Consider the following 25260-nt stretch of genomic DNA (forward strand, 5'->3'; position numbering starts at 1 on the left):
ACCCAAGCAGGAGGAGAAGGGCTGCCTCTGCCCATTTTGCACTTTGCTACTAATGCACTGATGGAGACACATGCAGGAGTTCTTTGAGCAACATTTTAAAGTCACAATTTTGGGGACTTCTAAACAGTAAACCATGAGATTTGAATGTGAGGAAATGTCTCTAGTTACTATAGCAACTGCTGTTCTAGGGTAGATTCTTACATATACCAAATCGAAGATAAATTTATTAGCAGTGAGGTAACTCTCCCGGTTACTAACTAAATCTTACTTCATGGGATGAATGTGTTAGAAACCCCCATTTATTGGCTTGATGGGTTTTATGTTTTAACACATACATTTCTACACTTGTAGAATAGTTTCCATAACAACTAAATACAAGTGTAGTCTTGTTTCCTGCTTCACTCCATCATTTTTGGATTGTGCATCAGTATAAAACTTTGCCCACTCTCAAGCTAATTAGGCTAACTTAAGCACAATATCTCATTTCCCAGCCAATTAAAAATGGCTTTGGACATTACTTGGAACTCTGTATTCTAAATTTTAAATGACAAAAGTATCTAAAGAATCTTTGTGGTACCCTTCCTCTCCGTGCGCCCCATTTGAATAACTGGTCAGAGTAAACAATAGAAATTCTAGAAGGACATTGTGGTTATGGCTTTCTATTTCCTAAAGCATTTCATTTTATTTGTACTCTATAAAATTAACATTGCCTAGATACAGGGTATCTTTTTTTTTTTTTTTTTTTTTTTTAACATTAGTACAGATTGTAACCCCCAGTTTGTTTTTGTTTTATTCAATTGTGGAAATATTTTTAACGCTCCTTTGTAAAATTAGGAAGCTCTGGAGAGATGGTGCAAAGAGAAGAAGAAAGCTTCCTTCTCCCCCATCGGACGGTCTCACTGTTTTGGGCACTTCCACCAGAGGGTGTGGAGGGATAGAGAGACATCTGAATTATTCGTTTCATTTTGCTTTTTCTCCTAACCTTGATAATATATCTCTCAGATGCAAAAGTGGAGTTTAATGTTAAACTAATTGTAAATGTAATTTTTAATTCACAGATTTCACTCAGTCTACATTATTTTAGTCTTCTAGTAAAGACATACTAGCAAAACAAAAATATTAAATGTTCAGTTGTTTTAGAATGAAATTTGTGGTACACAATACATTTTCATGAAACTTTAGTTGCTTACTTTTTATATTGAGAAAGCACCTGCTTTAGTCCTTTTAACAAGGAATCATACATACTAAAGCAGAGTTAGAACCAATACATATTTACTTCCATGTCTTTGGGGCAATCTTGTCAGTCACTAACATACATGTTTGATATTTAGTAATGCTCTGGACAGATAATAAGATGAAACTTGTTTTGTTGTCCCATGTCTCCCCCTCCTTAGGAAATTTTAACTATTAACATATCCTGTCTTATTTTGAAGGGGGGAAAAACCCCAAATTTGCTTTTGAACTCTAAAGAAGGAAGCATTGATTTACTTATTGAATATTAGAGATCATCAAACAGATATTAAAAGACTCGGAGGGTGCAGGCATGAATATTTTTTCTATAAAAGGCAGTGCTTTAGGAATCATTTTAAAAATTGAAAGTTGCTTCATTAGCAGTCTGTCAGATATTGGTAATCAGTTGTTAATGTACAGCTTTTATGCGCCTTTTTGGGTTTCTTTTGATTCATTTTTGTTTTTGTTTTTGTTTTTTAATTCGAAGCAAATTCCCTATAGCCCAGCCTGGCCTGGAACTCAGTATGTAGCCCAGGCTTGCCTCAATCTTGGGGGCAGTCCAGTGACCCCGATAACAGGTGTAAGCTGGCTGCTCTTTGGACTTCAAGCACTTGATTATCATAGCTCTGTGCGCTGCAGGCTCTTTCACAGATGGACTTTGCTGAGCAGATCTTGTCCCTTTAGTACCGCCTGTAAGGCAGCAGTGCTTCCATTGCTCCAACCGAGATGCTCAAGCCAGCTTGGAGGAGCCACTGCCCAAGACACCAGCAGATGGGACTGTCTTCTTCCTGCTGCTCATCAGCAGAGAAATAGTTCCAGGGCTTGCTTGATCAGAATCACTGTACTCGGCTCTGTATTCATTTGTTTAGTTTTTTCATTATCTCAAAGACAAATTATTGGATAAGAATTTTTTTTTTTTTAAGATTTATTTATTTATCATGTATGCAGTATTTCCCCTGTATGTATGCCTGCAGGCCAGAAGAGGGCACCAGATCTCATTGTAGATGGTTGTGCACCACCATGTGGTTGCTGGGAATTGAACTCAGGACCTTTGAAGAGCAGATAGTGCTCTTAACCTCTGAGCCTGGATAAGAATGTTTCAACTATCTCTTTTCACTTAATTTTTCCTGAAAGTTCTCTACTTCTTTTGAAAAACTGCATGTCTCATCAAGGCTGACTACTACCAGGTACTGAGGCTCAACTTAGCAAATGCCAATTTAAAATCAACAGTCGATAAATATTGTAAATTTTAATGCATCTGGGGAAAAGATGTAAGCAATGAAATCCAAATTATTTTTACCTCTGAAATATTGATACCATTAATGCTTTTTTATAAAGAAAATCTAAACTTTAACTATGTGCTTGAAGGCCAATTATAGAAGTAGGAGCTGTAAGCTTTAAGGCTGTGTTTGTTTGCATGCTTAGTCACTTCCTCACTCACTCACTCACTCATGGTTAGGCTTGGACCCACCAGCCCGCGTCCACTTAGCCTTTGGGCTGCTACTCATTGCACCTGCAGCCCTAAAAATACTTACGAGCAACGAAGAGGTGTGTGGTAGAGTCTTTCATTGCGTTGCCAGTAACATTGCTGGGATAGTGGTAGGGAGGAAACATGTTGTCGTCGTCGTTGTCATCGTCGTCATCATCAGGGTGGTTATAGGGAAGAAACGTTGTTGTTTCAGTAGGGCCAAATGTGGCCCACATCTTCTATTTTAGGCATTGAAGACTTTTGAAGCAGAATTGTAAGTTCAGAGCTAGCGTGGGTGACACAGTAAGTTCAGTGCTGACCTTGACTGCATAGTGTGATCGTCTGCAGAGCAGGAGAAAGAGAATAGCAAAGTAGGCTTTGTGTCTCCCTGCCCGCTGAGAGTAGGCAGCAGAGGGGATTGCTGTACTGATGTTTGAAGAACACCAGACCATTATTCTGATTAAATCAGAGTTCATAGTTCTTAAGACCTATCTTTGCTTCTACTCTTATACTTTTACTTATTTTTTAGTACCACTGGGCTTGTACCATGTTCAGCAACACCAACAACTTTCGGGGACCTGAGAGCAGCCAATGGGCAAGGGCAGCAACGACGCAGAATTACATCTGTCCAGCCGCCCACAGGCCTCCAAGAGTGGCTGAAGATGTTTCAGGTGACTGTGTGAACACTGTTGAAATGCTTCACTCAATTGTTTGGGGTAGGGGGTGGGAGTACAGAATCATTCAGCCACTAAAAAAAAGGAGTGTGTTTGGTGCTGTGCCATTTATGAGCATTGGAAACATTGCACTAAGTGAAAGAAGCCAGATGTAAAAGGAAATGTTTATTAATAAAAAAGAGACTGGGCTGGAGAGATGGCTCAGGTTAAGAGCACTGGCTGCTCTTCCAAAGGTCCTGAGTTCAATTCCCAGCAACCACATGGTGGCTCATGACCATCTATAATGAAATATGGTGCCCTCTTCTGGTCTGCTGACTCACATGCAGACAGAATACTATATAAATAATAAATAAATCTTTAAAAATAAAATCAAAAGGAACAGAAAATAGGTTAGTGATTGCCAGGAAGAAAGGAGAGAGGGCTTGGGGGTTCCTGCTAAGAGGTGTGTAGTGTTTTGTTGGGGTATGGTGATAGAACTGTTCTGGAACTGCATAGGGGTCGTGGTCATCCAGAAAGGCAGGCATCCTCGGATTCCCTAAGTGAATACTTAAAACAGCAAGCCTGTTATGTGACACACACATGTCTTTCAAAATGAAAGTACAGTGTTCGGTTTGTGTAAGTGTGTATTTACATATTTTATTACTTTTAAACATAAGATGTTTATTGTTTGTGTTTGGATTTCTGTGTTGTTGACTATATTTTTGTTTCCTGAATGCATTTCTTGTAAGTTAGGAATGTAAGGTTAATTTAGGAAATGCATCAGCCAGTCACTGGCGGCAACTTAGCCTTCACTACTTCCCCAATAGAGGTGACTTAGTGACTTCTCTCTTCATGCCTTTCTCGCTTACTCCTTCAGTCTGCTCAAATTCCAATTCACTGGGAAGATTAGTTTCTTGAATACTGTGGATTTGATAACTTAAAGTTAGTAGGATTGTCTTTCCTCATTGAGAATGATAGGCTAAACCAAGAGCTTACAGAACAGCTGTCACAGGTGAAGTACTCAACAGTTCTTTCCAGACAATAATTAACAAATCCTGAACATACTTAATGCTAGCCACCATGTTAATATAAGATGAACACATTTCCACTGCCTCTGGCTGCTTGAATTGCTGGGTATGTAATGAACACAAAAGGAAATTATAATTTGAAAAGATAGGTTGAGTCATTTCAGATATTTAAGAATCCTGTTATGTAAATCCTAACACTTTAAATACTTAGGTGCTGTACATGCATGTGTGTGTAACTTGCTTTTGTCTATAGCTGGAAAACTTACTGGAAGTGGTGTGGTTTTAGATGGGCTTTAAGACTGTTGTGTGCCTTCTGGTGATTCCTGAAATAATAGCAAAGTGGGTTGGGGCGGCTAGAGCTGACAGGTATGGATCCACGGTTCTGAATAGGGTTTGGTTTTTCCTCAGATAGTAGGTGAGGTGGCAGGTGTGGGGGAGGGGAATCCTTTTGATGTCTGGTAAGTAGTGCCCATCCAAACAGCCTTCAAACTGTTGGTTGGAAAAAAGCTTCCTGTGAGTTCACAGAAATAATGTGGAATTAAAGAAAATGTTTTCCTCAAGATATTCTGTAGCAACAAAGGTCAACCTGACACGGTAGAACCGACCTTACTCTTCCGAGGTCCGAGTCTGTCTCTGATGTGCCCCAGGCCTGTTGTCGTCCACTGCCCTCTCTAGCTAGGGTTTTATTGTTGGGAAGAGACAGCAACTCTTATAAAGGACAACATTGAATTGGGGCTGGCTCACAGTTTCAGACGGGTAGTCAATCCATTATCATCATGGCAGGAAACTTGACACTGTGCAGGCAGACATGGTGCTGGAGAAGGAGCTGAGAGTTTTCCGTCTTGATCTGCACGCAGCAGGAGACTGTGACACACTTCCTCCAACAAGGCCACATCTCCTAATAATGCCACCCCCTATGGGCCAAGCATTCAAACACATGAGGCTATGGGGCCAATCCTATTTAAAAAGCTGCATTGTTGTACTGGATGGTTTTGTGTCAACTTGACACAAGCCAGAGTTATCAGAGAGAAAGGAGCTTCATTTGAGGAAATAACTCCATAAAATCCCACTGTAAGGCATTTTCTCAATTAGTGATCATTAGGAGAAGACCCGGCCCACTGTGGGTGGTGCCCTGGGCAGATGGGCCTGGATTCTATAAGAAAGCAGGCTGAGCAAGCCAGTAAGCATGACCTCTGTCAGCTTTGCCTCCAGCATCCTGTCCTGTTTGAGTTTTTGAATTCCTTTAATAATGAACAGTAATATGGAAGTGTAAGCCAAATAAACCCTTCTCTCTCCAACTTGCTGTTTTTCATCACAGAAATAGAAACCCTAACTAAGACAGCCCTGTTTGTTGTGGTGGTGGTGGTGTTTCTAGGTTGGTGCCAAACTAACTAGACCTGAATCACTTGCCTAGAGGCCTGTGATGCTTCAGTGCCAATCTTATAGACAGCCACAGCTCCATAACAGAGTAGGATAGTGTGAGCTGACCTATGAGGGATAATGAAACTGGCAGTCTTTCTGCAAATAGGCGATTGGGCCATTTAATGGTGACTGCCCTGTCGGGTAACAAGCAAAATGGGAGCTCTTGTCCCCTCATTGTCCTCTATTGCTCCTAAGGCAGTGATACAACACTTGGTCCAGCTTCATCTATCCTGACAAGTACTCTGCTTCATTTGTAAGTTGAATGGGAACAAATGATACACCACTGTAGCTAACAGCCTATTAATGAGAACAGAAGTGTAAACTAAAGACAAGCTTTGCACTGTTTGATTGGTTCAACTTTTCAGTGGCCATTGTTTCTGCTTTCTTCCCTAGCCAGAGGGACAGAGTTTGTTTGATTGTTCATGTAATTTGGGAGTTAGCATATGGGTTTTCACTTAAAAAATTCAGAGTACGAAAAAACACTAATGGAATTAGTCTTCTATGGTTCAAAGACATCATGGAAAGGAAGCATGTATGACCTAGATGGAAAATGTCTTTGCCCCTTAACTAGGGGGTAATTTTATTATGAAATATTGTTCCCATTATTTTCATACTGCATAAAACAAATAATACACTAAAAATGTCCAAAAGGCAAAAGATGTAGATGTGCATACAGCTGTACATGGAAGCACAACAGAGTCTTGACTCCCATTGGTCAAGACAGCTTTGGAGCCTCAGCTGTCTTGGGTCTAGAAGAGCTGATCTGTACTAGCCTCGCATCGGATTCTGAGGGACAAGATGAAGTGTGTGCAAGAGCTTTAGCATTGTGCAAATGTCTGCACACTTTATTATCAAAGCAGATTTGCATTAAAGCTGTGTGTTTTGGAATGTTCTGTTAGACTCAAAACAAAAAAAAATGTAAAAGAAAAAAATACTTCTGTTTTGATATTCATAATGAGTAAAGTCTATAAAGATTTACCATGTTCCATGCTGTCTGAAATTACATATATTTTCTGATTTACTTTACTTAAGATTAAAATCTACAAGAGTGACAAAACAAGATCATTTTTTGCTTGTTTGTTTCTTTGAAATTGTATTTGTTACAGCATGATTAAGGAAGCTTATTAAACCTGTGTAATGAAGTTGAAGAAATTCATGTATGTAGTCAGGGAAGACTAGAGAAAAGCACTATCTTTAATAGTCCAAACCTTACATCAAACCCAGACTGAGTCTTGGGTTCTCTAGAAAGTAATCATGCTTTCTTAGGTGCATGGTGAAGCTGTCTGGACTCCTGGACTCACCAGGAGAGCTGCCCACAGTCGTGAGAGATGGGTGAACTGGGTGTGCTGGCTCTAGCCTGTGAGCCTAGCAGAGAAGGGAGGATTGCTATGCATGTAAGACCAGCCCAAACTCTACAGGGCAAGTCCCCATCTCAAAACAGCAGCCAGCTACACCAGACCGCCATGCTCAACGTTAGAGAGGGGAAGTTTTCTGCCATGTGAGTTCACGCTCAGGGCTGCCCAACAGCTTAAGTAAGACCTGTGCCTGACTGGAATAGTAAGCACACCCTACCAGTGTTCCCAGGTACTGACTCATGAAGTACCTGTATCAGCAGTGGGTGGAGTCTTTGTATAAAAAATAAAGTGTCCTTGGAGTAAATTGTGGGACCCTGGGCAGTGTTCGAGAACCACTGTGCCAGACCAGGTCTCTTATGGAGGCTTCAGGCTGTAAATAGAAAAGAGACTTTGGGGAGTAGAATAGAAGAAGAGCAAAGATGGGAAGCTGAGAGTCCCCTCAGAGGCCTGCGAACCATCAGCTGGAAGAGACAGTGGTGGCTTAGATGGCATGTAAGGACCAGCTGGGGGGGTTGCTTTGTCCCCGAGGCCCCTGAGTCTGTACTATTATTCTGCTTTCAAGTGCTTAATTAAAGTTGAGGTTTTGTTGAGTCAGTATAGTTGTCCATCTCCTAAAATGGCCACGGCTGTGATAATGTCCTGTAATGTAGGACAAGTGGAAATGACCAACATTGTTTTAAAAAATATTTAGTTCTGTGAGGGATATAAGTCAATAAATAAGTAAATTTAAATTATTTCTACTGTACAGTCAGTGATGCATCAAAATCGACTATGTTGCTAACTAGGTAAAATCAGAGGCAATGCCCAAAGTACTGTGGGAAAATCCAAAAATCCAAAGCTTCTACTCATATGAGGGGCACTACATGTTATATTGTAAACCTCTGTGTGTAGATCCTGTTTGAGCACAGAGGATTCAAGATAACTGCTTGAGGTGAATGTTTTGAACATTGTATGTGCACAAGGATGTGACTGACTGGAGCCTCTGGTTCTTCAGACTGGCAAAGTGGAGAGGGTCACGGACATAACATAGTTCAATAGTAACTAGTATTCCGTAGTGCTAACTTCATCTGTAGCTTATAAGAAGAGGTGAGGTCATTACAGAATCCAAAGGAGTAAATACCTCTTTAAGAATTATTCAGCTTGCCGGGCGTGGTGGCATACACCTTCCCAGCACTCGGGAGGCAGAGGCAGGCAGATCACTGTGAGTTCAAGGCCAGCCTGGTCTACAAAGTCCAGGACAGCCAAGGCTACACAGAGAGACCCTATCTAAAAAAAAAAAAATCAACTCAGTCTTTATGTATCTTACATCTTATTGAATCTAATGCAAGTACTAGAATAAGGATCATTCATCCATGTCCAAAATGACCACAGCAATCCCCAGAGGTGCTTACCTCAGCCCACATTTACAAAGACCTACTTGGATATGCTTTCACTTAATAATTAGCAAGTTACTTAAATTTTTTACATGGTTATTACAAAAGTCTAACATTTAGGTTATTCATATGGCCCTAAAAGTTTTTCCTTTTAAGAACCATGGCTTTTCTAAGCAGTCATGCTCACTGGGGGGAAAATATTTTAAAAAATAATAAATTTTTTAAAGGAAATTGTATTTTTGAAGAGTAATATGTGTTTTCATTTTCATAAATATAAAGCATTCTTATTCTTTTTGGTCTTTGTTTATAGTCTATGCAATATTCAGCTAATCTTTTCTGTTGCTTGCTGTTTGTTATCTATGATTTTTTTGTGAAGCACATTTTAAAGATTGTAGAAGATGTGCAGTTAGATATGCAGAATATCCAGTATTAATTTCTCTCTAAATGGTATTGCAAGCCTCTTCTTAGCTCTTAGAGGAAAGCCTTAGTCAAGTCATAAAATTTTATGGCTGTCCACTAAAAAAGAATATAGAGAAAGAAAAATGATCTATCAAAGTTCCCTATATATTCAGTAACACAGATTGATGTTTCTGGAAGATTTTGGTATCTACACTAGTGTCTTGGTGTTAGGTGAATGCATAACTATTATAGTTAAAAATAAATGTTTTTTCTGCCAGTCATGACTTTTAATGCTTTGTGGGAAAGGTATTCAGTAAACTTGCTGAAGCTAAAAACTGCAATTGCTTCCGTGGCTTCTGGAGACGAGGGCTCTGTCCCTGGTCCCTCTTCATGCAGTTGCACTGCTCAAGCGTGGATGTGCAGGGGCACGCGGGTCTTGTGTATGAGTCTGTAATGTGTCTGGTCCCTCTTGGTAGAGCTGGAGTGGACCAGAGAAGTTGCTGGCTTTAGATGAGCTCATTGACAGCTGTGAACCGACCCAGGTGAAGCATATGATGCAAGTGATAGAGCCCCAGTTCCAGCGAGACTTCATCTCCTTGCTCCCCAAAGAGGTAAGCAAGGGCTGCCAGTTGTGCCCCACGCAGGTGCTGCCTGAGCATAAAACTGCCACCAGTTATATAAGCACTGTCTTGCTTATTATGGTTTGACACTTTGACAGACTGCTGTGGCTTAATGGTGAAATTGTCACATAAAGTATGCTTATAACCAAGGTGGTACTTCTGCGTGGATAAGGTAAGTCTTCGTGAGAGTCACTGAGATTCTTCAAGGATTTTTCCCTAGGTTATTTGAAGCCTGACTTCAGTTGTTGTGGTCATTTTGTCAGCATGGCCTGATAATGTTTACTATCACGCCAGTTTGGCCCAGATGAGAAGCCTTAGCAGGTACTTGGGATTATGGATGGGAGGTAGCTTGATAGAAATTATTAGAAGCAGATGGCATGGGGTGGGGTCAGGGCGTAGGCTACCTGTCTACCCCAATATCGGAGGTCGTTTAGGGGATTAATATCTGCCCTGCCCCAGGTTAACTAAGGCTATTTTAAAATATAACAGGTGTCTGTGTCTTGATTGATTGCTAGTGGGTTAGAAAATACCACTGTAATAATAACTATAGGCCTGATAATAAACATTATTAGGCCATACTGATAAAATAACTGCAACATTAGTTGTTTGGGTATAGTGGATATTTTCAAAATTCTGGATTCATTAAGCAACAATCCTATTTTTGTTTTTATTTCATTAATTATTTATCTTACATCCCGTCAAGACCACTAGTTTTATGATTGTTGTATTTCTCTGGTTCTTGCATTTTGCAATTATTTTTTAATACATAGAATTTTACATATATATCCCTGTGACATTTCTACTAATCGTCTTCATCTAAGAGGGATAGAGAGAGAGAGAGATCGATCACATATAAATTACATTCTTATAGCACTTCATCATACAGCCATTTGTGGCACTATAGTTTTATTTAAATAATGCATACATTGACATTTTAGACTTCATAGCTTAATTTTATCTGAATAAAGAAATGATGCAATATTAAATAATATCCCCATCCTCTATATTTTCTCAAATTACCATACACATGCTACTAATTAAATGTCAGCTAAAAACACGGCACAAAAACCCAACACATAATACCTCAGATTTGAACAGAAAAAGAGTTAGGCTTTCTCTTGTCTTAGATAACCACTCTAAATTCCTAGTGGCATTAAACGTAGTCCTAGTTATAATCTCACATTAGATTTGAGCAAAATCAATGAAAGGAAGCATAACTGGGGAAAAGCAAAACTGATAAAATATCTATTTCCTGGTACTTTCCCCTTTGGGATACTTTTTAAAAATGATACTGTCCCAGAAGAAGCGTGTTTATTCCTCCGAGCTCTTTCTGCATTAAAACTCTTTGAATACACTTAGGAAAGTAACGTGAGATCTCTTTGCTTCTACCAGGACATAAAATAATAAGAAACATTTTTTAAGTGAAGTGAATACTCATCTTGATATATATTAATCCCTAATACCCACCTTTAGAATTTTAATTTTCATAGAATCTCTCATAACTTAGTGTTTTTACCTCTCTGTGAGAGTTTTTCTATTTTGTTTTGCTTTATTCTAACTTTTATAGTTAACTCTTAACATGCAAAAACCTTCCAACCTGAGTTTACGCATTCAGTTGGAATGGCTGGCTCACCAGTGAGATCCCATGTGCAGGCACTTTGGCTAGAACAGCCACGCCTGGATTTTACAAGAGTGCTGGGATCCGAACCTGTGTCTTCATGATTGTACATGAAACATTACTGACCCCATTGCCACACCCCAGATTTTGAGAATGTTTTAGAATTTAAGAAGTAAGCACAGATTATTAATAAAAGGTAAAGCCCCAAAGTCTTCCTGCTTTCATATTCTTTCAAAGAGGTGGGGGGGGGGGACAAATGAAGTTAGGAAAGGAGAGCCCTGGCTTAGCATATCATCTATGTTTTTTGTTTCCAACTGCAGGAGAGTGGGGGTTCTTCATTTGGAAAATGCTTTATTTCCTATGTGGAAGAATAGTAGCATAGGCCTAAGCCCTTAGGGAAGTGTGTTATCAGAGAGCGTATATTAAAACATTATTACCATACTGATATCAAATGCACTTGTACTTTTCCACTAATGGGTGTGAACAAATCTCAAGTCTCTATCAACATTTAGGTTAATCTAAGAACTTGACCACTAGGCTCACATAGGAAACTTGTGATGAGTGCCACTGTTCTCACTTTGTAAGTAAATACCAATAAAGCCACGGGCCGCATACTCTTTGCTCTTAAACTCCTGCTTTTCTTGCTTCACTCAGCGCCCTGGAATCCAGTAGTCCTAGAGAGATGCTCATCCTGTGGAGAGTAGCCTCTCTTCTGTGTTGTGTTTGTCTGTTTGTTTGTTTGTTTTGAGTGTGAGCATGTCATCCTTATTTTCTTTTCTATAGCTGGCTCTCTATGTACTTTCATTCCTGGAACCCAAAGACCTGCTGCAAGCGGCCCAGACCTGTCGATACTGGAGAATTTTGGCTGAGGACAACCTTCTCTGGAGAGAGAAATGTAAAGAAGAAGGTAAGGTTCAGAGTCACATAGAGAATGTATTTCTACTCTGAAGAAGCAAAGGGTTCTGGAAACTTGTTGACAAAATAACTTTTCCTGTTCAGTGGTGCCTGCCAGAATGAGTCTACATCCATTCACTTCCTTGATCCCAACAGGAAAAGAGTTCACCTGATTCAAAGGAAACCACCAATCAGCAATTCAATACCCAAGTAACTGAATAGTGTATCTACTCCTCCCATACATACTTGCTGGAAGCCTCCTGTGAGCCAAGCGTTCATAATGCTGCTTCATCATGGCCTTCCTGTCATGGCCTTATATTCCGGAAACATAGTTTGATTTTACCCTTTCCTAGGGAGTAAGTATTCTCTGCATTGCTCAAAGGGAGGACCTTCTATTTTGTAAACAGGTTTCTCGATAAGTAATCATTTAGGAAAAGATCATTGTTTCTGAGAAGCAAAATACATTCTGTAGATGATGCCCCTTTTGTAGCTCACCCGTGTGAGCAGGTGGAGAGCAGTGATGCTTCAGGAGGAGGAGGAAGGCGTGAGGGACAGATCTCAGGGCCTTCTGCTAGGCCTGGTTCTGCAGTCAGCCTTTGGCTGCTACTGAATTAATCAGTAAAATCCTTCTTCTCAAGGATCTTTCTGTGTAGACCAGCGTTAATCAGTTCTGCCTTACCTTTCTCAGAAGCCCCCCTGCCATCTCCCCTTGAGACAGGGTCTTGGTATGTAGACCAAGCTGCCCTTGAACTCAGGGAGATCCACCTTCCTCTGCCTCCTGAGTGCTGGGACTAAAGGGGTGTGCCACCATGCCCAGCTTCAGAATCATTCTTAAATGTCCTTTCAAAACTGTATTTGATAAAAATGATTCTGAATAGCTTGGTCTACATAACAAGTTCCAGACAACCCAGACTGTCCTGGGCACCATATCTCAATATACATACATACACACACGCACGCACGCATGCACGCACAACCTGAGGTAATGATGTGCATCTGTCATCCTACCACTTGGGAGACAGAAGCCGGATTGCTGGAAGCTGGAGGCCATCTTGGTCTACATAGTGAGTTCTGTTAAGCATTTTATTGTGTATGATTCAGTGGCACTCTCCTCATTCCTGTTGCTTACATGTTTTATCTTTGTAAGTGGACTATTCTAGGAACCTGTGATATAATTATTACAGGAGTTACCCTTTTGTAATTGCCTTATTCATTTAGCAAAAAGGTCCGTGTCACAGCATGTACCCAAACAGCATTCCATTGCGTGGATTACTGCATTTGTTCTTTTCAGTTTTGGAGGACACCTGGACTGCCTCCCCGTTATTTAGGCTAGCTGAACGGTATCAGTATGAGCACGGCTGTAGGTTCATATCTCTGCTTCTGATTCTTTCGAGGTACATGCAGAGGTGAGAGTACTGGAGCCTGCGTTATGTTTGTGACTTTGAGGAATCATTGTACTAATTTCCACAGCAGCTACTATTTCACATTCACAGAAGCAGTGCACACACATTCCCGTCTTTGCATGTCGAGGTAGTGAGTGCAGACTTGCTGCAGCATAGCACAGGGTAGCGTCAGAACGCAGGAATCTCTGTTTCACTGGTGCTAAGCAAAAAAACAAGATCTTTATAAACTGTGTAACTTTTATTAGTGGTGAAAGGCATTATTCTCTTGAACTCTTTGATACTTTAGGAATTGATGAACCGTTGCACATCAAGAGGAGGAAAATAATAAAACCAGGTTTCATACACAGCCCATGGAAGAGTGCATACATCAGACAGCACAGAATTGATACAAACTGGAGGCGAGGAGAGCTCAAATCTCCTAAGGTAATGTTGTCATGCTAACAGAAACCTTCAGTCAGTACCAAGGCCTAGTCTCTCTCTTCACTTGCTGGCTGTTGTTGGGTAGGTAACTGGATGCCTGCCTTCTGTGGGGAGAAAGTTGGCTATATTTCAGAATTAACCCCAAGTACAGTTAGCAGTGTTTTTTATTTCTGGTCTCTTTCACCTGATAATTTTATTGTAATCAAAGATGAGTTGATCCAGACATGTTGTCTCATCCTTGTATTCAGCTGAGGCAGGAGGATTAGTGTGAGTTTAAGGCCAACCTAAGCTATATGTAAGACCTTGTCTCAAAAAAGTTTCTCCCCAGAAGATGAGTTGAGTGGTCTAGATCTAAAGGATGGTTTAAGATTTCTTCTAGGCCACTCACATGGCATTGGGTTATAGTTCTCACTAAGAGCTGGCAGTCTCTCCAGCCAGAGGGCCAAATAAGATTTTTATTTTGAGAAATAACAGTTTTGGTTTTTTTTTTTTTTTTTTCTGTGTTTTGCCTTTTATAATTTGAAGCAGATATTTCATTTTTCTGTCTTAAAATATTAGATTTTAGATATATAAATGGTAGAAATACTCAATTCATATACTTTTATAGCAAAAATTTAGCCAATTGTGGAAGCCATTGTTTTATATGCCAGCATGCACTGGCATAATCTTTAGGTTGAAAAAGCTGTTATTTGCTATTTCTCTGTTTCTAGGTGCTTTATATTTTCTTTTTTGCAGGCTAAAAGTTGAACCTAAGAGCCTAGTCTTCTTCCCCTCCTCTTCCCTCTTCCTCCTCTTCCCCTCCTTTTCTTCTTCCTCTGTTTACTTTTGAGCTGAGGGTTAGCTCAGGTATCCAGGCTGTCCTGGAGCTCACGTTGGTAGTCCAGACCAGCCTTAACCCTGTGTCCTTGAGAGCTACAATTAGGAGCCTGTGCCATCGGGCCTGGTTTCTTTTTGTCTATAGTATTTACTAAAATAAGGTGACTATCTTTTGTCTTAGACAGATTAGACACTTGTGTTGGAACCATCTTTATGAAGTTTTGGCTTAATGAAATGTTAGTAGTGGCCGTTTCAAGTTTAACTAGAGTACAGATTACTGTTCTGATACATGGCTAATTCTTGTTTCCGTGTGTGTGTGTGTGTGTGTGTGTGTGTGTGTGTGATGTATGCTCATGTGTGTGTGTGTCCTTGCATGCACACATGTACACACACATACAGGCCAGAGGAGGATGTCCATTTTCCTGCTCTCATTCTCTGTCTGACTTAGATTTTGAGATAGAGTCTCTCAAGCTAGGCTGGCAACCACAAGCATCGGCAGCTCTCTGGTCTCCACAACCATCAGTGTCAGGTTGACAGGCCTGTGGTGGCCATACCCAGTTTTTATGTGAGTTCTGGGGATTTGGCCCCACATTTCATGTATCTGAGCCATCTCTGCAGCTTTACTCGCTGTATTTTAAAGAACATGATGTGATAACATATATGTGATGTGTACATTTTTCTTATAGGTGCTGAAAGGGCATGATGACCATGTGATCACATGCCTACAGTTTTGTGGTAACCGCATAGTTAGTGGTTCTGATGACAACACTTTAAAAGTTTGGTCAGCAGTCACGGGCAAAGTAAGTCCACTTCTTTCCATCCTTCAGTGTGTCCCCATTTTGTGCGTTTAGTCACAGCAAAGGGGTGTGACATCTTTGTTTGACCTCCAACTATTTTGATAACAAAAGAAACATGGTGCTTCTCCCTGTGTTTATGAATGTCACCCTGGTATGGTGACTATTTCTTAACTTAGTTTGTCACCTCTGTCACTTAGATAGTATAAGATTTCTCAGGTGCACGTCCTCTCTTCTGACGTGTCCATGTGAGTTGCAATCATTACTTCCTAATATCCTCCAAAATACGACTGAGGGATTTGTAATTCTAAACCGCTTTGTTGCTGAGCTATCTGTAATTTAGAAATCAAGTAAATCCTGCTAATCTAAAGTTATCTCATGGTTAATGGTAAGGAAAGGAAACCAAGGAGATTTTAAGTATTGGGTTGAAGAGCCAGCTGGCCCAGGTACTGGCTTTACGTTGCATACCATTCCAAAGGAGTCTCTGGTGAATATTGACTTTATCTGTCTAAAAGAGAACATTTGCATAAATGATTTACTATTTAGAAAGTATGAGAAAAATCCATTTTTAAAAAAATCTTTTGCCATGTTGTTCCTTGGACAAGAATGTTGTAAGTACTCAAAGCAGATGTTAAAAATTTCAACACAGCTACTGGTTTCAGGGTATAATATTAGCTTTGGATTTATCTCAGAGTTTCAGTGTCTGTCTTTACATGTCTAGAAGTAGCATAGCCAGCCCCTAACTACTGCCTTCAGACAGATCGGGTGAATTGGGTGAACCATGGTATGTGGCCACACCCAGCCGAGGCATTCTTGCCTTGGTTCCGTCCCTGGAAGACACTGTTTTGCAGGTTTAGCATTATTTAATCATGGCAGCCAGGCTAGAGCTGTCGAACTTGCTTGCATCTTAATATATTTGCTTTCTGTCATGTTTTATGCTTTGTATCATATGATTCCTCTTTGTAATTATTTTTACTTCATTTTATTATTTTATGTGTCTAAGTGTTTACCTATATGTATGTCCGTAGACCACATGCATGCTAGGAGCCCTGAGAAACCAGAAGCGGGTATAAGGTTTCCCTGGCACTGGAGTTACAGGTGGCTGTGAGGTACCATGTGCATGCTGGGAATCAAACCCAGGTCCCTAAAGAGCAGCCAGTCCTCTTAACCAGTGAGCCATCGCTCCAGCCCTATCATGTGACCCTTATGTTTCCTACCATGTTTTCTTTCTCCATACTTGTCCCTCACGTGTGTATGTGAGTTGTAAGCATATGCTGCTACCAAATAAGCAAAGTGGTAATGATGGCGTTATGTAGCATTGGTGTGCAAAAATGCTTTCCTACTGCTCTCGTAAGACTGAATAAGTAAACTTTATTCCAGATTTTAATGAGATGTTAGTATATTCCTTGACTTGCTTTCATTTCTGCCTAAAATTAATCATCTGATGTGTTTTTCCAGTGTCTGAGAACGCTAGTGGGACATACAGGTGGAGTGTGGTCATCACAGATGAGAGACAATATCATCATCAGTGGATCCACTGACCGGACTCTCAAAGTGTGGAATGCTGAGACTGGAGAGTGTATACATACATTGTATGGGCACACTTCCACTGTAAGATGTATGCATCTCCATGAAAAAAGGTAAAGGAAATTATGGTTGCTTGTGAATTTGGGGTTCATACAGTGCTAATGAGCTCTTAAAGTAGACACTAATGAATAGAGTGCAAATGTTCCTAAACTAGGAAAGTCAGGTTATATTTGCTTAAAATTGGAGATTGTCTTACAATTTCCTTCTTCGTTCGATGATGGTATGACTGTTTATCTTTAAACTCCGCTCTCTAATCCATTTTGTTGTTTTGATAATTCATCATCTTTAAACAAAAAAAATCTTTTCTTGACATTCATATTTATGCTACTCAAGAGCAACAGATTCAGTCAATGGGACTTCGAGCCTGACTCCCCGAGTGACCCAGCCACTTGGTCCCCACACCATCACATGCCTAGATGTAGGCAAGCATGGAGGTCCAGAGCTCGAATGTAATTCTCTCTCTACTTGTTGGCTGAACTGTTCAAAGTGCTCCTTTTGCCGTGTGCACAGCTAACAGAGCCCTCATGTTAGGGAAGCATTGTTGTCCTGCTGCTGCCCACCAAGTGGCTTCAGCCAGGCCTGACCTGTTTGCTCTTCCCTTCCCAGTGCCTCTGCCTGGTGCTTTTCATCTCCTCTGTGGTGCCCTTCTGCTAAAACCATATCCATCTGTTGACACATCCTCCCTACACCCAGCTAAGCAATTGTGTTTTCTACTTCATTTGTCCAAAAGTATGTTTTTGGTCTGATGTGACACATGCTGCTGATCTTTGCTCTGGGAAGGGTGAGACAGGAGGACACCTGAGGTTACAGCTTTTAGAGGAGACCCCTCCTCTAAAGGGTCCGTCTTAGAAGGGCCCATACAGGGAGTCCACAGTGTTCATGACCTCTGACTCTGTCCATAGTGCTTTCTTATTAAGAGCTGTTGCTGTAAATAGGCCTTCCCTTCTGCCATGATGTGTGCAGGGTACTCCTTTCCACTTGTAAATTTGAGCCTACCTTGCACTGAGTGTTGTGTGGTTAAAATTTAGGGGATGGGTTTCAAAAGACATTGCATTTCCATTTTGGTTGTGTTTATTCTTCCACACTCAGCGTTCCATTCTCTGAAATGTGGAGACTGCCTTTATCTCCTGGCAGTGACGTAAGGTGCCTGGTTAGTAACCCAGAGGTAACTGCATGATTGTGTCACTCTGGCTTTCAGAAGGGTGTAATTTTTATAGCGTTCAGGCGGTTTCTCCAGGCATTTCTGTTACTTCTGTAGGAATATCTTTAAAAAAAAAAAAAAAACCTGAATCAGCAACTATGAGCACATGTCTGAAACAGATTTTCCCTGAATGTGACGAATAACGAAACAGCCATAGATTTCTGTGTCCCAAATCTATATGCACTCAGATAGGTAATAGGAGTCCATAGTTGAAATGTAGTGAGATAAAAAGATCAAAGAAGGAAGGTTCTGCTCTGCTGTGAGCTAACACCACCTCGAGCTGCGCTGAGGGTTCATGTGTGCACTCTATTCAAGATCATGCCATTCGTGTGGAGAGCTGCTTGCTTCCTGAATACAGTGCGGCTCTTTCCAAACTGTGCCAGGGAACCAACCAGACAAACTCCATATCTTTTTCACTTCGTATTCCAGGCAGAGTAACTTGAATGTATATTTGAAGGCATCAGTAGAGTTTCTTGTAAAAGCATTTCTGTTTGAGAAAAAGAGGAAAAAAAGGGCCTGTCTCACCTGCCGTGTGCGGTCATGCTCTTCCAAATTCTAATTCTTGTGTTCTGTTCCACTCCGCAGGGTCGTTAGCGGTTCTCGAGATGCCACTCTTAGGGTTTGGGATATTGAGACCGGCCAGTGTTTACACGTCTTGATGGGTCACGTAGCGGCAGTCCGCTGTGTTCAGTATGATGGCAGGAGGGTTGTTAGTGGAGCCTATGACTTTATGGTGAAGGTGTGGGATCCCGAGACTGAGACCTGTCTGCACACGTTACAGGGACACACCAACAGAGTGTATTCCTTACAGGTAAGACAGGCTCCCCGCCCTGAGGTGCACTGCTGATGACTCACGAGATCACTCGCCTCAGAGAGTTATATCGGTTGCTGTTTATATATACGTTAAAATCAACGTGAAGAAACATAAATGTCAAAATTATTTAACTGATTTAACGGTTTCAATTTCTGTGATCCGTCTTCTCTTTAAAATGCAAATATTTGTCTTGGAACCTGATACTTCAGGGCTGTAAATTTTGTGACATTAATTAATAGTTAGATGGTCTCATAGGAGAATAACTTGGATTTTAATAAACTTCTTAGCTGAGGATTAATTTGGCCAAAAGCTGCCCCTTTGCCTTGATAGCTAGAAGTTGATGGACCATGTAATTGTGATTCCATCCCCATTTGCAGTGGCTGTGGAACCTTTTGCAGAGAGCTCTGTACTTGCCCAGGGCCACTGACTGGGAGGCAGAGAGATGAATTTGACTAGCCTGTTGTTTTCCTTTAGATTTGGACTTGATTTTATTAATAGATTGTAATATTTCAATATCTTCAGTAACTAGACCTAAAACGTGGGCCACCTTTATTTCTGGAAATGCAGCATTTTCCATTTTAAAATATTTTGTGTTACATAATTTCCTTCCCAGTTACTGCCTGTTAGTGATGAGCAAAGTAGAACAGAACCCCATTGCTGACATTGCTGTTCTTAGGGCATTTGATTCTTAGTTGATGATACTGCCCAATAATGAAATACTGATCTGGGATAAAGATGTTGATTACTTGAGAAAAGACGGTGACTTCCAAGAGAGTGGCTGGCTGCTGCCATTGTTGCTACTTGTGGTGTGCTCAGAACCTTGGAAGAATGGCCTCAGAGCAGATAGTCACACACCATAACACCTTCTAGGCTTTGTAGGTATTTACTGGCTTTTAGTGTCCTTGGGAAGCTAAAGAAGAGAGGCTCCATAGCTCGCTTCTGTTCCTAAGATGCCTCTTCTAATTCCTGATAGAGTCATCTTTTGGGATACTTGCTAGTTGGCATTAAGTTCCTGTAAACAGCCGCATTTTACAAACAGTTTCTAATGGAATTTCCTTTGAGCATCATGAAAGTTATCTGTGACCCTTCCCATGCCATGGGTGCTGGGAAGCGTCTCAAGCTCTGGCTTTGGCTTCCTATGGGCAAATCAGACTCAGCAGTCTTACGAATGCTTGGGATATAGTGTCCAGCTGAGGCCAGGTGATCTCAAAGGCATGGCGTTCATTTCAGGTGCTTTGTTTCCTTTTTTAAGTGTATCTGCCTCCTGTTGGAACTATTGGGCTATTTTGTGTTGTTTCTTTTTTTAATTTCTGAGAGAAGTGTTTTGGAGAAAATCTGCAGACTCACATGACAGCATGTGCATTTAGCTTCCCTTGGAGTTTTTCCCAGTATGCTCTTTGTTCCGGCCTTCCTTGTTGCCTGTACTCCCCTGCCCATGAATAAGGTGAGAGGAGTCCATGTTTCTGTTCTAACACCCTGTGTCTCCTGTAGTTTGACGGCATCCATGTGGTGAGTGGATCTCTGGACACATCAATCCGAGTCTGGGATGTGGAGACAGGGAATTGCATTCACACATTAACAGGGCACCAGTCGTTAACGAGCGGGATGGAGCTCAAAGAGAATGTTCTAGTCTCTGGGAACGCAGACTCTACAGTTAAGATCTGGGACATCAAAACAGGACAGTGTTTACAAACGTTGCAGGGTAAGTGTTGGCTTCCCTTTAGCCGTGTTCTTTAAAAACGCCATTGCTGACGGAGAGAGCCCCTGCCCAGAGCAGGGACTTAGCCTCATGCTGAGTACCTACTCCTGATGACTTTACGAAAACGAGGCCACCTTGAGAAAGGGTTTTCAATTGTGTCTTTAATGTGAAAATTCTTACTCATTTCCTGCATGTTCAGTTGACTCTTTAACCTTAACGATGAGAAGAAAGACTAGGCTGTCTCACAGAGCAACACTTTTTTTGAGTGATCATTTTATTTTGCATTGAAGCATCTCTGATAGGAAATTACTTTAGCCTCCATTTAGTCAACTCCTTCATCACTTGGGATGGAAGGACAATAGTGTTTTCTGTGGTAAGGCACTTGGGAGAAGCTTTAACATCAGGAGGCATAGCACCATTGGTTCTTCCTGAATAGCTTTTTTCTCTTTAGTCACAGCCCTTCGAAGGTTTTATTTACGGTTTGTATATTTGTTTGTTTCTTAGTGAGGCCATCTGGAAGCTATCACATGGCAGCCTTTGCTCATTAATTGTAACTGTTCCTGGGAATTTGGGGGTGGTCGTAAGTTCAGTTTTCTTCTCTGACAGGCCAGTTTAGAGTGGTAGAGTGACAGATTTGTCACATTCATTTTTCCAACAGTAGAATGTCTGCAGCTGCACTGCCTGTGACATTTCACATTCAGGGAACACTCTCTTTCATAGAGCCAAAGATCAGAATGTGTGTGTGCTGGCTAGCAGGGTTATAAGGAGGCAGCACATTTGAGAGTTGGTGCTTTAGCTACAAATAGCTACCAGATTTTCTTACATCCAAACTGGCCCTAAACTACAAGGTTTCCAAATATGCAAATTTAAATGCTGCGTTTCTTGTTTGTTCTGATGCAGAGGAGTACAAGTCCTGTGCAGCAGCCCCAGCCGTGCTTCCAAGCATTAATTCCGTCCTTTTGCCTTTGCCCAGGTCCCAACAAGCATCAGAGTGCTGTGACCTGTTTACAGTTCAACAAGAACTTTGTGATCACCAGCTCAGACGACGGGACTGTAAAACTTTGGGACTTGAAAACGGGTGAATTTATTCGAAATCTAGTCACATTGGAGAGTGGGGGGAGTGGGGGAGTTGTGTGGCGGATCAGGGCCTCAAACACCAAGCTGGTGTGTGCAGTTGGCAGTCGGAATGGGACTGAAGAAACCAAGCTGCTGGTGCTGGACTTTGATGTGGACATGAAATGAGGAGCAGACAAGATGAATTTTGTCTAACTGTGTAGACAATATACTCCCTGCCCTTCCCCTGCGCAGAAAAAAAAAAAAAAAAAAAAAAAAAAAAAAAAAAAAAAAAAAAAAGAAAAGAAAAAAAAAAAAAAACAGAAAAAAAGAAAAGGAAAAAAAATCCCTTGTACTCAGTGGTGCAGGATGCCGGCTTGGGACAACAGATTGAGAAGACCTACAGACTGAGAAGCTTAAGAAGACACAAGAAACCGTAACTGACAGGAGGCGCATCACCCAAAGGCTTCACTTTTGACTGAGGGGCAGCTTTGCAAAGTGAGACTTTCTGAATCCAACCAGGTGCAATTATTCTTTATTTTCTTCTTCAGTGGTCATTGGGCGGAGCTATACCAAAACGTTGTTACCATCACATAGACAAGAGTGGCAATAACATCCAAATACGGGCTGGCTGTCTTCTAATCAGAGAGCATCTGCAAAAAACAGTCATTTTTCTGAAGTGGAAAAGCTTAAAAATTTTTACTGTGAATTGTTTTTGTACAGTTATCATGAAGCTTTCTTTTTTCTTCTCTTTTTTTCCTTTTTGCCAACCATTGCCAATGTCAATCAAGCACAGTATTAGCCCTGTTAATCTCTTTACTGTCGCTTCCATATCCACTCTTCAATGCATACGTTGTCAGCGGTGGCAGGTTGTCCTGGGTTCTGTGAGTCCTGAGATGGATTAGTTCCTGATGCTGGTGCTAGAGGTAGGTCTTCGCGCACGGGGTCCTTGTCCCGCCCCTGTACTGTACTCCCAGTGGCCAAACTTATTTATGCTGCTAAATGAAAGAAAGAAAAAGCAAATTATTTTTTTTTATTTTTTTTCTGCTGTGACGTTTTAGTCCCAGACTGAATTCCAAATTTGCTCTAGTTTGGTTACAGAAAAAAAAAAAAAAAGACTTTTTTGCCACTGAAACTTGAGCCATCTGTGCCTCTAAGAGGCTGAGAATGGAAAAGTTTCAGATAATAAAGAGTGAAGTTTGCCTGCAAATAAAGAATCGAGAGTGTGTGCGAAGCTTATTTTCTTTTATCTGGGCAAAAATTAAAACACATTCCTTGGGACAGAGCCTGAGGTGCCTGTTCTGTGGAGAAACTTCTTTTTGAGGGCTGTGGTGAATGGATGAACGTACATAGTAAAACTGACAAGATATTTTAAAGATATATATAATACAAAATAAAAGAAAGTTGCTGGTCAGTGGTAGCATCTTACAGTATTTGGGAAAACAACTGTTACAGTTTCATTGCTCTGAGTAACTCACGAGAGAGGAACATTCGCTCTGTAGTGACGGCGTCACACGCGAACCAGCGCGATGAACAGGAGTCAGATGGTCCGCCTCATTCACCAGGAGCCGTAACTCAAGCTGAACTGTGAAAGTGGTTAACACTGTATCCTAGGCCGTCTTTTTTTTTTTCCTCCTCCTGTTTATTTTTTTGTTTGTTTGTTTTATTTATAGTCTGATTTAAAGCGATCAGATTCAAGTTGGTTAATTTTAGCTATGTAACAACCTGACATGATGGAGGAAAACAACCTTTAAAGGGATTGTGTCTATGGTTTGATTCACTTAGAAATTTTATTTTCTTATAACTTAAGTGCAATAAAATGTGTTTTTTCATGTTATTATGCCTGTTTCTTCCACTTAGATAACTAATAGTTTCATTATAAATATATAGTGTTTATGTCTGATATTTTAAATAGTCAGGTTTTAGCTTCTTAGCATCCCCTGCATGCATTGTGACAGAGAAACCAGTGCTTCCAAGTTCAGCTAAGGCTGAGGCACTGTGAGTATCACCGTGCGCTGTCAGGGAGGCCCCTCCACCATGCTCGCTTCCTTCCATCGAGTTGCATAGGGTATATAAACATGATGTCTGGTTCCTTCAGTCATAAAGCTTGTGTGATAGTTACAACTAGAAACCTTATAAATAATAAGTTCATCTTAAAATTCCATATGTCTAGTCCTCACCAAAGCAGCTGTGCACACTCTTCTCTCAGGCTGCCTCCAGCCCTGACAGTGGCACTGTCACCTGTGCTCAAAGATGGGCTGGAGGGCCGCAGCTCAGACTGCTTAGGAAGTGCCTCAGCTGACCCATTGCGATGGCAGCTTCAACCATGCTTTCACATGCTGAATTCATGCTGCCTTTGGTGACATTCTAGCAATCCAGAGGTTTGGGAGGAAAACGCTTCCATTTGTTTGCTGTTGCACACCGTCTGGAAAGACGTACATCTCTAAACTCAGCAACCCAGGACAAAGGATACAAATGTCAAGTCAACACGGAGTCCTTCCTTGTAGAGAACAAGGCTCTCAGAGCTATAGCGTGTGTACCCTTCACCCACAGAGCTCACCACAGAGCTCAGAGGCTAGTCAGTTACAGGAGTCTGCCTTAAGGATGTCCTGAGCATGGAGAGGCACCGGCTTGCACACTGTGAGGGAACTCGCAAACTGCACGATAGGAGCAATGGGAAAGCAGCAGGAAGACTGGAGTATTACATGACAAAAAGCAAGTTCAGTTCAGGCTAGCTGGGCTCTAGTGCAGCTCTGAGAAGAAGCCACTACCCAGAGCCTTGCCTGATGTTAGTTAGCATTGGTGATGCTGGTTAACAAAACTTGGCTGGCTGATAAGAGTTCTTGGAGTTGCTCTTTTCAAAGGGTCCCATAAATGACACTATACTGTGGCATAATTGAAGAAAACCCCCACCTTTAAAACTTGGCAGAAAGTAAGAGTCCACTGGTTTTGAGATAATCGGGCATCCCATTTCTGACCTCAGTCGACCTCATCTGCCTTCACATTCATATGGGGCAGATAGCATCTTCTAAGGTTAGCGTTTGGCAATTGTTTTTGTTACTCATTCAGGTATGTAATTTAAATAGCATAGGTATATATGTAGAATATTTGTGTGTGTGTGTACTGTATTACACCAATTTACATTATTTTAAGTTGAGTCACATAAATTCTGCAGTCTTACAAAAATGTAGTACAAACTAATATTGAGCACCTACCAATGATACTGTGTCTGCTCAGGTGTTAAGTGTCCTAGGACTACATAGTGTTTGAGGAGGTATAGTGGCTCACTTGGTAGAGTGCTTGCCCAGTGCGCACAAAGCCCTGGGTTCAGTCCCTAGCACCACAGAAACCAGTTATATGATTCCTGTAATCCCAGGATTCAGGAAATTGTGACAACAGGGTCAGAAGTTCAA

General features: G+C 41.1%; 1 protein-coding gene across 5 annotated transcripts in view; it reads left to right on the forward strand.

The window, feature by feature from the left end:
- Window positions 1–23532, forward strand: part of Fbxw7 (F-box and WD repeat domain containing 7) — a 170493-nt gene extending 146961 nt beyond the window's left edge. For all 5 annotated transcript variants that reach the window (XM_051157382.1, XM_051157381.1, XM_051157380.1 and 2 more), the window contains 9 exons: window positions 3228–3369; window positions 9405–9539; window positions 11950–12073; window positions 13750–13886; window positions 15386–15499; window positions 16952–17133; window positions 18867–19092; window positions 20587–20797; window positions 21768–23532. In XM_051157382.1, the coding sequence (XP_051013339.1) occupies window positions 3228–3369; window positions 9405–9539; window positions 11950–12073; window positions 13750–13886; window positions 15386–15499; window positions 16952–17133; window positions 18867–19092; window positions 20587–20797; window positions 21768–22036 (1540 nt within the window). In that variant the 3' untranslated portion in view covers window positions 22037–23532. The remainder of the gene's footprint in view (window positions 1–3227; window positions 3370–9404; window positions 9540–11949; window positions 12074–13749; window positions 13887–15385; window positions 15500–16951; window positions 17134–18866; window positions 19093–20586; window positions 20798–21767) is intronic.
- Window positions 23533–25260: the final 1728 nt, after the last annotated feature.

This window comes from Acomys russatus, chromosome 15 (assembly GCF_903995435.1).
Source record: "Acomys russatus chromosome 15, mAcoRus1.1, whole genome shotgun sequence".
Lineage (NCBI taxonomy): Eukaryota > Metazoa > Chordata > Mammalia > Rodentia > Muridae > Acomys > Acomys russatus.